The 14,953-nt window shown below is 48.5% G+C and overlaps 4 protein-coding genes across 4 annotated transcripts; 3 read left to right on the forward strand and 1 right to left on the reverse strand.

Annotated features, from left to right (window-relative positions):
- Nucleotides 1-411: 411 nt before the first annotated feature.
- On the reverse strand, nt 412-2,825 carry TRV_00269 (uncharacterized protein; the record flags this gene model as incomplete). Its single annotated transcript, XM_003025461.1, has 7 exons — nt 412-742; nt 816-1,129; nt 1,194-1,343; nt 1,394-2,050; nt 2,107-2,189; nt 2,294-2,372; nt 2,430-2,825. The coding sequence occupies 7 exons, from the start codon at nt 2,823-2,825 to the stop codon at nt 412-414; spliced, it is 2,010 nt and encodes a 669-aa protein (XP_003025507.1).
- Nucleotides 2,826-3,008: 183 nt separating this feature from the next.
- TRV_00270 (uncharacterized protein) lies at nt 3,009-7,428 on the forward strand (the record flags this gene model as incomplete). Its single annotated transcript, XM_003025462.1, has 4 exons — nt 3,009-3,220; nt 3,350-3,382; nt 3,489-6,940; nt 7,010-7,428. 4 exons carry the CDS (start codon nt 3,009-3,011, stop codon nt 7,426-7,428), a joined length of 4,116 nt encoding a protein of 1,371 aa, XP_003025508.1.
- Nucleotides 7,429-10,521: 3,093 nt separating this feature from the next.
- On the forward strand, nt 10,522-12,567 carry TRV_00271 (uncharacterized protein; the record flags this gene model as incomplete). Its single annotated transcript, XM_003025463.1, has 6 exons — nt 10,522-10,639; nt 10,712-10,773; nt 10,859-11,012; nt 11,047-12,095; nt 12,164-12,284; nt 12,374-12,567. 6 exons carry the CDS (start codon nt 10,522-10,524, stop codon nt 12,565-12,567), a joined length of 1,698 nt encoding a protein of 565 aa, XP_003025509.1.
- Nucleotides 12,568-13,695: 1,128 nt separating this feature from the next.
- TRV_00272 (uncharacterized protein) lies at nt 13,696-14,856 on the forward strand (the record flags this gene model as incomplete). Its single annotated transcript, XM_003025464.1, has 1 exon — nt 13,696-14,856. One exon carries the CDS (start codon nt 13,696-13,698, stop codon nt 14,854-14,856), a length of 1,161 nt encoding a protein of 386 aa, XP_003025510.1.
- Between the last annotated feature and the right edge of the window lie 97 nt (nt 14,857-14,953).

A 14,953-nucleotide genomic window follows, 5' to 3' on the forward strand; every position in this document is an offset into this window, starting at 1 on the left:
GAGCTATGCTGGGCATCGCTTGAAACTAAGTATGTAGATATCGGTCCGGAACCCAGGGCCGGGGATTTGATCCTGGCTGCTGCTGCCGCGTCTGCGTCAACTGTGCCACTGGTCACATCTGCTCACATATAGCTATCGTCACCACGTAGCATGCATGTCCTTTAGATTCTGCATATCACTGCATGACAACATCGGTCCTGCAATCTAGTCGAAACCAATATAACCCGAATGCACGTAGGAATTGAGCACAGAATGGTTCGTTCCTGCACAGTTATAGATCTGGGTTACAACCACGTGGAGGCTCGCGAACCAATATTGCTTCATGACTCGTTTTTTGAAGCCGGGTTGAAGCCACCCGAAATTTGTTGAACGATCTGCAGATATGAGCCGATTTAGGTAAAGGGTACAAGGTCAAGTTTGAGTGGGTTGGGGTTCTGGGGCAGTAGTGTCAACGTTGCTTCCTTTGGTTTCATCTTCTTTGGAAATGTCAGCAGTGTTCTCAGTCTCTGGCTGTTGTTTTCCTGACGTGGAAGTTGGTGCTGGCGTGGCCTCAAAAAGCACCTTCAGATTTTTCCCGTCCTCTATTTTATCCAGTTGACTGAGTTTACTCCTCGAAGCAATTCTCAATGTCCTCCAAGTTTTGCTTGCCTTGGCTTTGATGGATTGTTCTTTTTCTTCATCGTCTTTTGCCATGTCGATGTTAAAGTCATCGTCTGCTATACCACTCATATAGAAGTCAAGGCTAGGAGTTGAAAATCTACCACAAAAAGGTCAGCAAAATCACTATCTCCCACGCTGTACCATTGCTACCATACCTTCCAGGCTCTTTCAGGCGATTAAGATCCCCAAGATTTGATTCTACAGAAAGGAAGCCAAGGTCCAGCGAACCCATAGGAGTTGAGCGAAGCCGCCTGTTGGCTGTGATTTTGGCAGCACTTGACTGAGTATCCAAATGACTCTGTACAGGTACAGGTGGCCGTTCGATTGGTGGGCATCCTTCTGCCTTCCATCGGACCCAGTTTTTATCTCTCGTTAGGACAGTGTCTACCATCCGGAAATAGAACTTTCCATCTGCGCCCTTTTGCAGGTAGCTCGCAATAGAAGATCTCATTTGGGTTGCCCACTTCGCCTAAGGTGACGGACTTAGCCATTGTCGGAGTTTGTTTGCTAAACCAGGATCTGTTTGCACTCACATCTTCATCGCTTAAAACATAACCGTAAAGAACGGACTTGTTGGTAGAATCAGCCAACTTGGCTTTGGACTTTGGCGTTAGCGAAAGCAAAAAATCAAGGAGAATCAAGGCCTGGACTAGAATATGTCTGCGGAAAGACACATCATTGATCTAGACCACAGTTAGCAAAGATATATCAACCCAAATACTGTTCGTCATACCTCGAGTTCAAATAAATCCCTACTAGTCAAATACTTGGGGTTGAAGCTATTGGGCAAATCGGCTCCTCCTTCACCTCGCTTGCGTTTTGTGCCTCGTCGTAATTCGTCTGAGCCCTTTGTTGTGCTACGAACCTCTAACTTTGAGCTTACTTTTCGGAAACTTGAGAGAGTTGCTTCCAGTCCAGATTTCAGGGATGCGAAGTGTGCGGTATCGAACAGTCTAGTGGGCTTAGAGAAACTCTCTTGAAGGCTCCAAAATGCAGCATAAAGGGTATCGAGCTCAAGTTCCGGCTGAATACTGGGGGCATTTCCGCGTTGGGGTGTAGCGTCATTGGTCGATTCCAAAGGTGTCTGAGCCGTTGTAAGCTCTTGCTCGGTACTCTTTGCATTGGAAACCAAAGTCTCGTCTTCTTGTATGTCTATATCCATCGCCTCATCGCTTTCCGCCTGCGTTTTAGGTTGCGCATCGAATGTCGTGACATTTTCGGTGTGGTATTCTCCTCGGAGGTTCACGGAACTTTTATCACCCAAGGGGAAAGATTGGAAAAGGAAAATGAAAACACGGCCACAAAAGACTGTGTCTTCAGCACGAGAGAGCCTCCTCAGCAGTTCGTTGCATGATCTGAGAATGATCAGAGACTTTTGTTTGAAGTGTTTCTATACATAGATAAAGATTAGCAACTGTCTAAGATTTATGAATCAATGGGACTCACAGCAGTATTGCGCTCTCTTCTAGATTCGAGATAGTCAAACACTATTCTGCATCCGTCTATAGTTTGGCTATCCAGGAGTTCCTCTATAAGCCAGAATATGAGGCCCGGTTCGCATTTTTCTAGAGAACGCCTTCAGTATAAGTTCGCCCAGTGTTGCGCCTCTCTTACAGTCCATTGAAAGACGTACCGTTGTCCGAAAAGATGGAGACAATATCTAAAAGGTTCCATATCTGCATAAACGAGGGCTCGTCGATGGAGGTTGTAGCCTACAGGCGAGTGTGTTAGCAGAAGCCTTCCCAAGGGACTGGATGTAGAGGACGAACAAGCAAATCATAAAATATTTCGCGAAATGCAGTCTCAACCGCAGCATACTGAGTCTGCTGATTAGCCCCCACAGATACGCCATAATCACCTGCTAAAACACGCTCGATGACGTCCCCCAGGTTGGCTTCAGTCACTGGTGGCTCGATTGTAGGCGCATTCTTGAACGCGGCAGCTTTTTCCAGCAAGCTGTGTATAACATCCCTGTATACCTTCACGGCTCCCACATCCTTTCCACCCATCCTCAGGACGCTTTTATTTCTGCTTCTGCCAGCGAAAATGTGTGCTGTTGACCAGGGCGAAGAGGCGCAAAGAGTGTGTTGTGGTTGACTATCAAATGTCGTTGCTTTCTCTTTTTGTCCTCTTTGAGACTTTTGACCTGGAGCTTTGCCGCACATGATCCGTGCGCCGCGCCAAAACCTCACCTAAGCCTAGTCAACTAACTAAACCACCAGATAAATATCAAATCCAATTTAATTCTACGAACAAGCCGGTGGTCTGCTGCTTCTAGGTGCCGCCGCGCAAACGAACGAGGCGCAATCTCTTTGCTTGTAATGACCGAATTACAGATGCGCCCCGCAATGGCGCGTAACCTCGATGTCCGACCGACGGTTAATGACTTCCAAGACGAAAATCCATGGGTGTCTCTAGCTAAAGCTCACTGGCTGAAGGCTAGCAAAGTGCGCAAAGCGAGGCCAGAGGTGGTCAAGAATGAGATTTGGGATCCTCTGCAGCGTGATGGATTTCCTCTTCATTCCCTTTTAATACTAGAAAATCTGCACATTCTTGAGAGGTAAATACACACGTCGCAGCTCCGTGGTTGATTGTCGATTTGACTAACATTATACGCAAAGGTTTCTTTGGCCAACATTTACAGAAGATGCATCGAACTACCATGTTATGTTAATAGCTGTAATTGTAGGAATAAAGAGAAGGGAGCATTTACCCATTTGGAGTACGTATACCCTGAGGAATCCCATTTATGTTGGACATATCTAACGCCAGACACACCTATTAGCCCATTTCTTCGACCGTCCTTCAGATTTCTCAGTCCTCTTCAGACGTATACTCTCTATGAATCTCGACAATACACTACCACTGCCTTCGAAAATACATCTTCTGTCTTTCGTCATTGGTGCTTTTCAATCTCTTGAATGCAGCCAGATTCGCAAAGAGTGTGCTCCACTGGTTTCCATTGCTATATGGGACAATCTTTTCAGCAAGGAATCGAGGGACAATTTGCTTCAGCAGTCAGCAGCACTGAAAAAGGCGTGGCGATTGGCCGGCAAACGATATGACTCGGCAGATGAGCAAGGGAAGTCGAGGATACGATTTGAAAGGTCATGGCTATACTCTATGCTCATTGAATTTCTCCAACGTATAAATCCCGCCCAAGTCGAACGCAACAGCGAAGATAATATTCGATTTTGTGAAAGATTTCTGGAACTATTGGTGGACCTTGAGAGCCAGCTCCCTACTCGACGATACGTGAATGAATTGTTGAAGGATCTTAATATTTTAGCTGTTCTTCGCAAGAGCAAGCTCTATAACGATGATAAAAATACTCTATTTAGGGATTTTTATGTTCTGCTACGGCGATTTATCAACTTCTCTATTGATGATCAAACCGGCCAACATCTGTCAGCGCAAGACGCCTACAACATCCACTGTCAAGAATTGGCACGTCTTCAAAGGACTGCACTTAAGCATTTCAAAGATGACTTAACGTTACTTGCATTAGCAAACTACGGATCACTTGAGCAACGGTCTGAGCTTGCGGAACATCTCCGCAGCATTGATGATTCGCAGTTGAAGCAGCTTTGCCACCTATTGGGATTCAGAACCTCCTATCCTGAGCACACAAATATAGTACTTGACCGAGAGCTACTTCTGGAAATACTCCTTCTATATTTCGAAAGACGGCCAACTTTCCAAGAAGCCACTGCAGATGTCAGCATTCTTCCCACTGAGGAGTCATTATATGACCCCGCCTTGGTTCGAAATGAAACATATGATGGCTCTAGGCCTCTCGCGATTCCAAAGCTGAACCTCCAATATCTCAGCCTAGGTGACTTTTTGTGGAGGTCATTTCTTTTATATCGGTCCGAGTCTTTCTATGAAATTAAGAGCGACCTGGAATCCATTGTCAAGCGAATGCAGCCAAAATCGGGACAAGATGGCAAGGTTTCATTCGACGGGTTCTCTAGAATGGCTTTGCCTATTTCAAAGCCTGCTATAATCGATGTGGCTCAGGCACGAGTAGGCTCTCTTCATCCAGCCTATGTTCGCGCAGAAATAGCTCTCGAAGTTGGCCGGCTCGGTGACACTATCCGACAAGAGTGGGAGTCGCTTCGGCCAGATGATGTTGTCTTTTTACTTTCAGTGACGCCCAAACAGGTAGATAAGTCTAGCCTTGCAGCCAGCCAACGATCAGAGTCTAGAAACAGCATTAATATCTCTCACATTCGAACTGGCACAGTGGTTCAAATCCTGGATGAGAATGGGCGCCAGTTACGGGATACTTCACAAGGAAGAGCTAACGGCTATCCCCAACGACCTCGTCTAATGAGACTTATTGTGAACTTGGATGCAGTTTCTTATAAAGCTGATCTAGACAGAGTACAAAAGGGCAAACCAGATATATACGGCTTCATAAATGTGCTTGTACGCCGAAAATCACGAGAGAACAACTTCCGACCTATTTTAGAGACGATGCGATCATTGACCATTACCGATGCAGAACTTCCGTCGTGGCTCCAGGAGGTTTTCCTGGGCTATGGTGATCCTGCCAGCGCGAGATATACAGAGCTTGAAAGCCGTGTGAAGTCTGTTGATTATCGAGATACTTTCCTTGACTGGCATCATCTTGTGGAGAGCTTCCCAGGGCAGAAAATGGAGCCGCCGGAAGGCTCTACGACCATCTTTGGCCCCCCTTACGTTCTCGAAATGGTTGATGAGTCGCCAAAAGCCGAGACACTGAACCCTTCCAAGAAACGAAGAAGAGATCAGGCAGAGTCAGTACAGCCAATTTCCAATTCTATCAAAGTATCTACATATAAACCTCCGAACCCTGGCCCCTATCCCATGGATGCCCCGAAACTTAACCAAGTTCGATTCACTCCTGCTCAGGTTGAAGCCATTACCTCCGGGACTCAGCCAGGGTTGACGGTGATAGTTGGTCCTCCAGGAACCGGCAAAACGGATGTGATTACCCAGATTATAAACAACATATACCATAATTTTCCCCAGGAGCGTACCCTGCTCATTGCCCACAGCAACCAAGCACTCAACCAGCTATTCCAAAAAATTGTTGCGTTGGACATTGACGAGCGCCATTTACTTCGTCTTGGCCATGGAGAGGAAGAGCTCGAGACAGAGTCTAATTTTGGCAAATTTGGCCGAGTCGAGTCATTCCTTGAAAATCGAGTAAAGTTCCTCTCAGAGGTCGACCGTCTCGCTGCTTCAATTGGAGCCGAAGGAGCTCATGGAAGTACCTGTGAAACAGCGGGGTATTTTGATACTGTCTATATACGTCCAGCATGGATCAAATTTTGGGATAAGGTGCGATCCGATGGTTCGACAAGTGAGGAAATTATCAAGCACTTCCCTTTCCACGGGTTTTTCTCCAACGCCCCTCAGCCCGTGTTCCCGGCAGATGCCTCGAAAGATACGCTCATCGATATTGCCGAAGGTTGTGAGAGACATATAAGGAAACTCTTCTCTGAGCTGGAAGATATACGGCCATTTGAGATTCTACGACAACAGCGGGATAAGGCCAACTATCTGCTGATTAAAGAGGCCAGAATCATTGCCATGACCTCCACCCATGCCGCTATGAGACGACAGGAGATTTCTGATCTAGGCTTCCACTATGACAGTGTGGTTATGGAAGAAGCAGCACAGATCACGGAGATTGAAAGTGTGATCCCATGCATGATGCAGAAGACGAAGAATGGAGAATTCCCCCTGAAGCGGATTGTGTTATGCGGTGATCACTTGCAGAACTCGCCGATTGTCCAAAACATAGCCTTTCGCCAGTACGCCAATTTTGAACAAACGCTGTTCCTACGGTTGGTGAGGCTAGGTGTGCCTACCATCAACCTTGACCAGCAGGGTCGGGCCCGCGCCTCCATTGCCGAGTTGTTCAAATGGCGGTATGAGAAGCTAGGCAATCTCCCCATCGTCGAGAATCAAGAGGAGTTCAAGCTTGCCAACGCCGGCTTCCGCTACGACTACCAGCTCATCAACGTGCCAGACTACCAGGGCCAAGGTGAAAGGGAGCCGACTCCCCACTTTATCCAGAATCTCGGTGAGGCCGAATACGCAGTTGGGATTTACCAATATATGCGATTACTGGGGTATCCGGCATCGAAGATCTCGATTCTAGCCACATACGCAGGACAGAAGGCATTGATCAAAGATGTTCTGAGCCACAGGTGTGCAAAGAACTCTCTTTTCGGTATGCCCAAAATCGTCACAACGGTAGACAAGTACCAGGGCGAACAGAATGACTGTAAGTGCCCATCAACAAATCTTTTAACATCTATCCGCGCCTGCTAATTTCGCTTTAATTTTATTCTAGACATCATTCTTTCTCTCACCCGCACTAAGTCTGTGGGCTACCTGCGAGACGTACGACGGCTTACTGTAGCATTATCTCGAGCACGCTTGGGTCTTTACATTCTCGGCCGTCGAGAGGTTTTTGAATCCTGCTTTGAGCTCAAGCCTGCATTTGATATTCTGGGTCAACGCCCAGATAAGCTGATGCTTATACCCAACGAGATGTTCCCGGCAACCAGGGCGGTAGATTCTGCAGACAACGAGGGCACTCCCATGGAGAACCTTGAGCATCTTGGACAGTATGTATTCGAGATGACGCAGGCCAAAGTAAAGGCTCTTGGGGTGGAGACGACCGTTGTTGAAGCTGGAGATGAAAATGACGTGCCAGCAAGAGAGTCCGACGATGAAGACGATACTGCACGCGAAGGTGCTATTGAGTAGCTAACCAGGGGCATGCCACTTCGATGTTTAATTATGTGGAATTTGGAAGTTATTACATGTATGAACAGAGCCATTGTTTTCCTCCTGAATGATTTACCCATTATAGAATAACCCGTTAACGGGTATTTCTCTATATCTATCCTATCAGTTAGTTGTATGTGTGTTCCAATCTCCCGTGTGTTAAATTACAAAAGAGCCCTGTTAATTGGCCCTGTTAGCCGTGTTCCGAAAATTTCAAGGGCAAGGACCAGCTACTGTGGAATTGTTTTCAACATTCAGGAGCTGTCTCGCGGGATATCTCAAGGAGGGTTCATCCAAGGAAAATGTGAAACGGTCAGAGAATGTCTAAAGGGGTAAGTAGCTCCCGAGGAACCGCAATTCCAAGGCTTCTCGAAAAAAAAACAACGAATTAACTGATATTAGTTAACTAGTACAGTTGAGAGCTCGAGGATCAGGACTTCTTTTGTTCGATGATGTTTCTCGGGTCCCTGAAGGCTTGGGCGATGTACCTATCACGAGAGGTGTAAGCGAGAGTCCCAACTTGCCGATGCATCCATGACCATTCTTGATCCTTACTTTGTGTGGCTGCCTCTTGCCACAATCTCATCCGCCTTGTTGGTGAATTTTATGGTCGTGTATGCTAATTTGTTGCCAACTGGAGCCATCGTTAGATTCCCAAGAAGCACTTCTCCCATCTCGCCAAATTGGACCAATGACATCTGCGGACAGCCACGACATCGTGATCGTCCAAGCAGAAAGTACGGAGTAGAAACGGTGGAAACTTACACTTATCGCAAGTTACCTCCTAGAACAGCTTAGTTAGAAGGTACCCGTCTTTTCTGAGGGGTTCTAGCAGAGATCACCTACCGCCAGTATTTTATCGCCAACCTTCCCACCAGAGCCTAGATATGTGACTGGTAGGGTAACGTTAAGTTAGCCAGAGCCCAAAGCGTTCCCATCTGAACGGTTCATAGTTCCCGTTACCGTTCAAGTCAGTAGATACGCCAGTCGCAAAGAGGCCATGAGAAGCGACGGCAAGCGAGCCTCCGAGATCAACTAGAAACGGCCTGTTAAAAAAAAAGAGCAAGCAATAAACAAATAAAGCAGGTGAGAGAAGAGCAGTAGTAATTATGACACAGAGTACACGCATACCCATGCTGGCGATTGTTCCTCCATGAAGAATGCCCAATCGATTCTGAAGCAGACAAGCATCAATCATCGGCATGGCAAACCGTGACCCATCATCATCATCATCGTGTTAAGAGGCCGGCGGCATACCGTGTGTTCTTTTTGCACATCCAGCTCAAAATGGACAGTTCCTGGGCGAGCAGCAGTGATCCGTAGCTACGTCAATATCAGAGCAGATCAGCATCTCTTGTAACAGCCCTTTTCACCCCGATGATGTCAATGATCTCGGGGAACACTGTTCATGTTGGCAAAGAAAGACCCTGCGTTCTGGCACCCCCCGGCCATTCGATGTCTGATGAACATGCAGCACGAGCACGCTATGAGAGACAAAACATACACTGTCCAGTAGCCTGCGCATCTCTCGTCAGCCACGTATCCATGTAAGCAGAGCAGGCCATCCCGTACGGAGTGACTACACACCTTGGTTCCAGTCCCGAGGTCGCGCGGAAGTTCGCCCATACCTACAGCCAGCCAGCCAACCGGATGAGCGTGGGAACTACCAAACAAGAGCCCCCGGGTGCAGCAGATAACTAGTTACCGAGTTCACAAACTTCAGCGTGGCCATCGTATCGCCCTGTCTCTCCGTCCGTCTGTCTGTCCGTCTGTCCGTCTGTCTCTACACGGCGTAAGTACGGCGTAGACAGGCCCATGTCGTCGCTTTTATGCACCTCGTCGGACATCTTAATATCGCTGACTAAGCCTCCTTCTCGCGGTCGAGTTTAAAAGGCGGCCGGCAAGGGGGAAGACGAAGACGAAGACGAGGACGAGGACGAGGACGTCTTGCGCTGCTCTGCGTCTTCTGCTGTACTCTGGCCCCAGGCTGCATATATGCTTGCTGTCTGCTTGCTCGTTCGTGCATGCGTCTGCACCCCATAGCCCTCTTGTCTTAAATTTAGCGGTCTCTCTCACCGGCGCTAGCCTCGGAGACGCCCCCATGTTGGCTGCATTTATGGATTGATACTTACAGAGTACAGAGTACTCCGTACTGACCACAGAGAGACAGACAGACGAGCGATAGACACAGTCACGAAGCTGTCACAGCCTGCGAAGACGAAACACGAAGACAGCAGACTGGAAACACGGCCAGCCGCCGATCTAGGCTTCCCTCTGCCTCTCCTTTGGCGGCCAGGAAGAAGCCCCCCTGTCGACGGGAGAAGACGGCCAAGCAGCCTAACTCTTTAGCCACCGTTCGGACTTGCACAGGCTGTTTGCTACATAACTAGCTGTAGAGCCGTCCAGCTTGTTGTTGCTTATCTTACGGACCTCGGGCGGGCGAGACACAAGGACTGTTCTGGCTATAGCAGGCGCTGATATAACTAGCAGTAGTTAGCGAGCTTGGGGGGGAGGGCTGCTTTTGAGGCCGCAGAATCAAGCAGCCAACTTCACGGACTGGAGCAAAAGGCCTGGCCAGACGTCATGGAGCAGCTCATCGGACGGGCGGTAGTTACTTATGTACATGCGCCCTTCGAGACTCTTGAGGAAGCACAACTAGTACAGCCTGCGATTGGCCTCCTGCGGGACAGAAAAGGGCTCGCTCGTCTTCTCTGCTGCTTCTCCCCCATGTCGGTGGCTTCCGTGCCGCGGGAACTGTAAGCTAAAAATCGAACTATGGAGCCCGAGGCTTCTGCAGGGCATTGTACTCTGAGTTAAGATTCCACGCTACCTGCTGTGGGCTGCTGGAAAAGCTGGTTGGTGGTACTGCCTCCCCTGCTTGCTGTGGTGTGCTAAGTACGAGGGTTTAACACAAAAGAGGACCGCCGGGAGGAGAGGAAAAAAGTTATATATAAATATACAGCGACCGGCCACTGCCCCCAGGGACGGGTTTCGTCTTTTTCTCTCTCTCTCTCTCTCGCCAGGCGCCTCCCTTCGACCCACTGAGAGACACAGAGAGCGCTCGATGTAAAGATGGTGTCGTCTTCTTTCCTGCAGCGACTGGAAGTCCCCCATCCGCCTGGGCAGCCTCGCCCGACATGGCTGCTGAACAACGATATCAAGCCCATCGAAAAGGCCCGGCGCACATGGAGTACGTTCAATCAGGCCAGCCCTGACCCTGTTTTGAGCCCGATGGAAGGACGGGACTAACCGTTTGCCCTAGGCTGGTATGAGTACTTCTCGTTCTGGTGCGTTGGTGCTTTCAATATCACCAATTTCCAGCTGGTGAGCGGACCTCTTTTCGCTTTGACTTGATCGACAGGAGATTTTCAGTTAGTTAACTAACGGTTGTTGCTCTTCTTTACGGCAGGGCTCTGCACTGCTCGCAACAGGCCTCAACTGGTGGCAGACAACGGTTGCGACCCTGATTGGCCATATACTGGCTTCTCTGCTCATCATCATCACCAGCTATCCTGGGCTCGAATACCAGATCTCATTCCCGGTTGCTATGCGCATTAGCTGGGGTGAGTAGTGCAACTCTACGGCCAGAGTGATCAGCTCCTTTTTCTGACTCTCTATCTTTCTTCTCTCCAGGCTTCTATGGATCTGCATTTGTCGTTCTAAACCGCATATTGCTCTCGATTGTCTGGTTCGGCGTACAGTCATGGCAGGGTGGACAGATGGCATACGTCTGCATCCGCGCAATCTGGCCCAGCATCGACAAAATACCCAACACCATTCCCGCTAGCACCGGCATGACGCTGCCCATGTTCGTCGGATTCATCGTCTTCTCCCTCATCCAGGTCCCGTTCTTGATCCTCGGCCCAGGCCGGCTACGATACATGCTGCACGTCGGTGCCATCGGCGGCTTTATCTGCCAGCTCGTCCTCGTGTCATGGGCTGGCGGCACAAAGGGCCCACAGGGATTCGGAGAAATTCTCGATAGCACAAACAAACTTAGCGGCAGTGATGCCGGCTGGATGTTCGTCCTCGGCATCGGCTCGACCATGTCCAGTATCACTGCCGGCACCCTCAGCATCGGTGACTACGCTCGATTCGCCAGAAAACGGTCTGACGGAATCTGGTCTCAGGGAATGGGCGCATTCCCCGCATGGATAGCGAACGTGATTGGCATGCTGACCATTGCGGCAACTCAGAAGCGCTACGGAGCTGCTCTATGGAGTGTCGCCAGCCTGTTGATGGCCATTCAGGACGCTGACCCCAGCTCCAAGACCCGTGTCGGCGTCTTCTTCTGTGCCTTTGTGTTTGGAATCACACAACTCGTTCTCAATATCTCGGGCAACTCCTTCTGTGGAGGCACCGATATGTCTGCCTTGCTCCCCAAATACATCAACATCCGACGTGGCCAAGCCCTGACTGCCATTCTGGGCACCGTGATCAACCCGTGGTACCTATTGAGCGGAGCTCTTGTTTTCATCTCAGTGCTGTCTTCCTACGTCGTCTTCCTACAGCCTTTCGTCGGAATTGCCGCTGCCCATTATTTTGTCATCCAAAAACGAAGACTCAAGGTACCGGAACTTTACATTACTGGAAAGCAGTCTATATACTGGTATGACTTTGGTGTGAACTGGAGGACCGTCCTTGCGGTAAGACACTCCCTAGGAGCCAAATTTTATTCTGCTTTTATCTTCCTTATACTGACGTATCCGCTTAGTGGCTTGTCGGAGTCACTCCTCACATGCCTGGCATGGTCCACTCTGTGAATCCAAAGCTCCCTGTCACGGCTGGTGCATCTCACCTCTATTACATTGCCTCCATAACCGGCTTCTTCATTCGTAAGTTAACGCTCCTCTACCTTCCCATGAGAAGTCATGAGAATATCCGACTTACTGACCCTATCTTCCAGCATTTACCGTCTCAATAGCGCTGGACTACCTCGTACCCGTCAAGGTGCAGAAGGATTTCATCCAGTCCGTGTCCGTACGGGAAGCCCAGGACATCGCCAGCGAGATGGCCGAGTCAAACGAGAAGTCTGCTGAGGGTGCAGCGCGTCTGTCTCCAGACCGGGAGAGCAGTGTTGAGCACAAGATCCCAGAGGCCAATTCACACTCTGTCTAATAATATGATCCCTTTATATCAAGGATCAACTTTGCAGCGATTGTTCAGAGCATATATGTTTTCCTTTTACTCCTTTTTAGGCGACTATAACTCGATATTTAATGAGCGTTATATTCGCTAGAATTGACTTTCGAAAGACTCAGCGAGCCTTCCTCTATACTCTATATATTAATGCACCCCATGATCTCAATATATATCCACAGTTCCAACAGTCTTGCATTTTTACGTATATCAACCAATAGATACCAACCTCTCACTTTACCTGTCAAATGTGTTACCATTTTAATCAATCCCATTGCTGATTTATTGTAACTTTCCATTTCTCTTATTAGATATTTCTTCATTAGATATAAAGTAGGCCTGGATGAAGCAAAGCATATAACTACAGCACTCACTTTGTATAAAGAAGCCGCATTTGAGTATGCTAGCAAGGAGGTTTTTTGTCTAGGATCCATACAGGATATTCCCAGTATTTTGCCAGGCATGTCACCTGTTTTCTCTCCATTCGTCCGAAGACTCGAAGAATGTGGTTGGCGGCATCAAATGTCTATTTGTGTTACGTAATCATCACCCGCAGAGCCGCCTTTTAGCTTATTTCTTTCATTTTACGGCTTGACCGTCGTTCATCGTTTTTCTGGCCGGGGCAGGATTATAATGATCGATAGATAAGTCGGTCTGTGTCTGTACGGCAGGACGTTTGTCTGTCTAGCTGTACAAGATGGCAGCTGTGCCTTTTCGCCCGTTGGAGTATCTGGAGGGCCGTCCAGGCACCACATTCCTCAAGCTCTACCAGCAGCCATCGACAGCTCTCGCAATATTTCGAAGGATGCTCCCACACCTCGGTATGGCTCAGTTCAGGGGATTTTGGTGATGTCTACTAACAGTATTGCTAGCAAAATGCTTCGTTATGGCACTGCTATACCTTAAAGATCCTCTTCCAGCAACTGAGCTAGAGCTATGGGTGAGATCGGACAGTAGACGGTATATACGAAACTTGCATGCAGAGAATGAACCGGGACTCCTGCTAATGATTGTTATCGCAATAGTGAAAGAGACAACTCGCTTTCAATACTGGGCCGTCTACATATCCTATCGAGCACAACGACCTCGAACCATGTTCGTGCCTACATGGTCACCGAACCGTTTTCCACTTCTTTGCGGCAAGCTCTCATGGGAGAAGACCAACAGGGCTCGTTTGGAGTTATATCAGTGACTCCCGACAAGTATCCGGTCTCCGTCGCGGATTTAGACGAATATGCAAGACAGCAATGGGAGGCTGTGCTTGGGTACATGGTTGGGATGAGCTCGTTAAGCGGAGGACGGGAAACCATCACTCTCAGCAAAGGGGTGAAGCAGCTTCTTCAGGCCTGCCATCTGGTGGAAGTCCGAGATCGGAGAGTTGAAATTACGAAAGAAGGATTCGCCTTTGTTCTACAAGACGTCAATACCCAGGTCTGGCATATACTCATCCTCTACGTCGAGAACGCAGAGGCTATAGGGATGGAAAGCGTCGAGGTTCTCTCGTTCGTTTTCTTGCTTAGTAGCCTTGAGCTCGGCCAGTCTTATGAGAAAAAGGACCTCACTCCCACACAGCTTCGAACACTTGCCGATCTCACTGATTTTGGCATTGTCTACCAACATACGCCTGCTTCTGGGTCCACCCGATTCTACCCTACCCGGCTGGCTACTACACTTACTTCTGACTCTTTGGCCATGTCAGGCCCAATATCAGGAGAACCTGCGGTCCCGACCACAACTGCAGGTACTACAACGTCCGGTGATGCAGGCACCGGATTCATTATTGTTGAAACAAACTACCGTTTATACGCATACACATCATCACCTCTACAGATATCTCTCATCTCCCTCTTTACCACTCTAAAATTCCGATTTCCGAATCTTATTACCGGCAAAATAACCCGTCAATCCGTCCGCCGAGCCATTGAAATGGGTATCACGGCTGATCAGATTATATCGTATCTCACCACTCATGCCCATCCACAGATGCGTAAGACGAAAAAATCTACGTCAAACGTTTCTTCTTCGGTCTTGCCACCTACTGTTGTCGACCAAATACGGCTTTGGCAGCTGGAACGAGATCGAATCAAAGCAACATCAGGATTTCTTTTCAAGGAGTTCGACACCTTTGCGGAATTCGAAGCTCCTTGCAAGTATGCCGAAGAAATCGGTGTCTTGGTTTGGAAATCTGATTCAAGGAGGATGTTTTTTGTTACCAGACATGAACAGGTTGCTGCGTTCCTACGTAGCAGAGCGGCGTCAAGGGGTTAAAATGGACGGTTATTAAAAGCTAGCATGGCTTACTTCTCATGATATTTTTTTTAATGGAGAAAACTTGGGTAAGCATCTGCTTTACAACGGCGCACGG

The sequence above is a fragment of the Trichophyton verrucosum genome (genome assembly GCF_000151505.1).
Source record: "Trichophyton verrucosum HKI 0517 chromosome Unknown contig00020_1.f1.exp, whole genome shotgun sequence".
Classification (NCBI taxonomy): domain Eukaryota; kingdom Fungi; phylum Ascomycota; class Eurotiomycetes; order Onygenales; family Arthrodermataceae; genus Trichophyton; species Trichophyton verrucosum.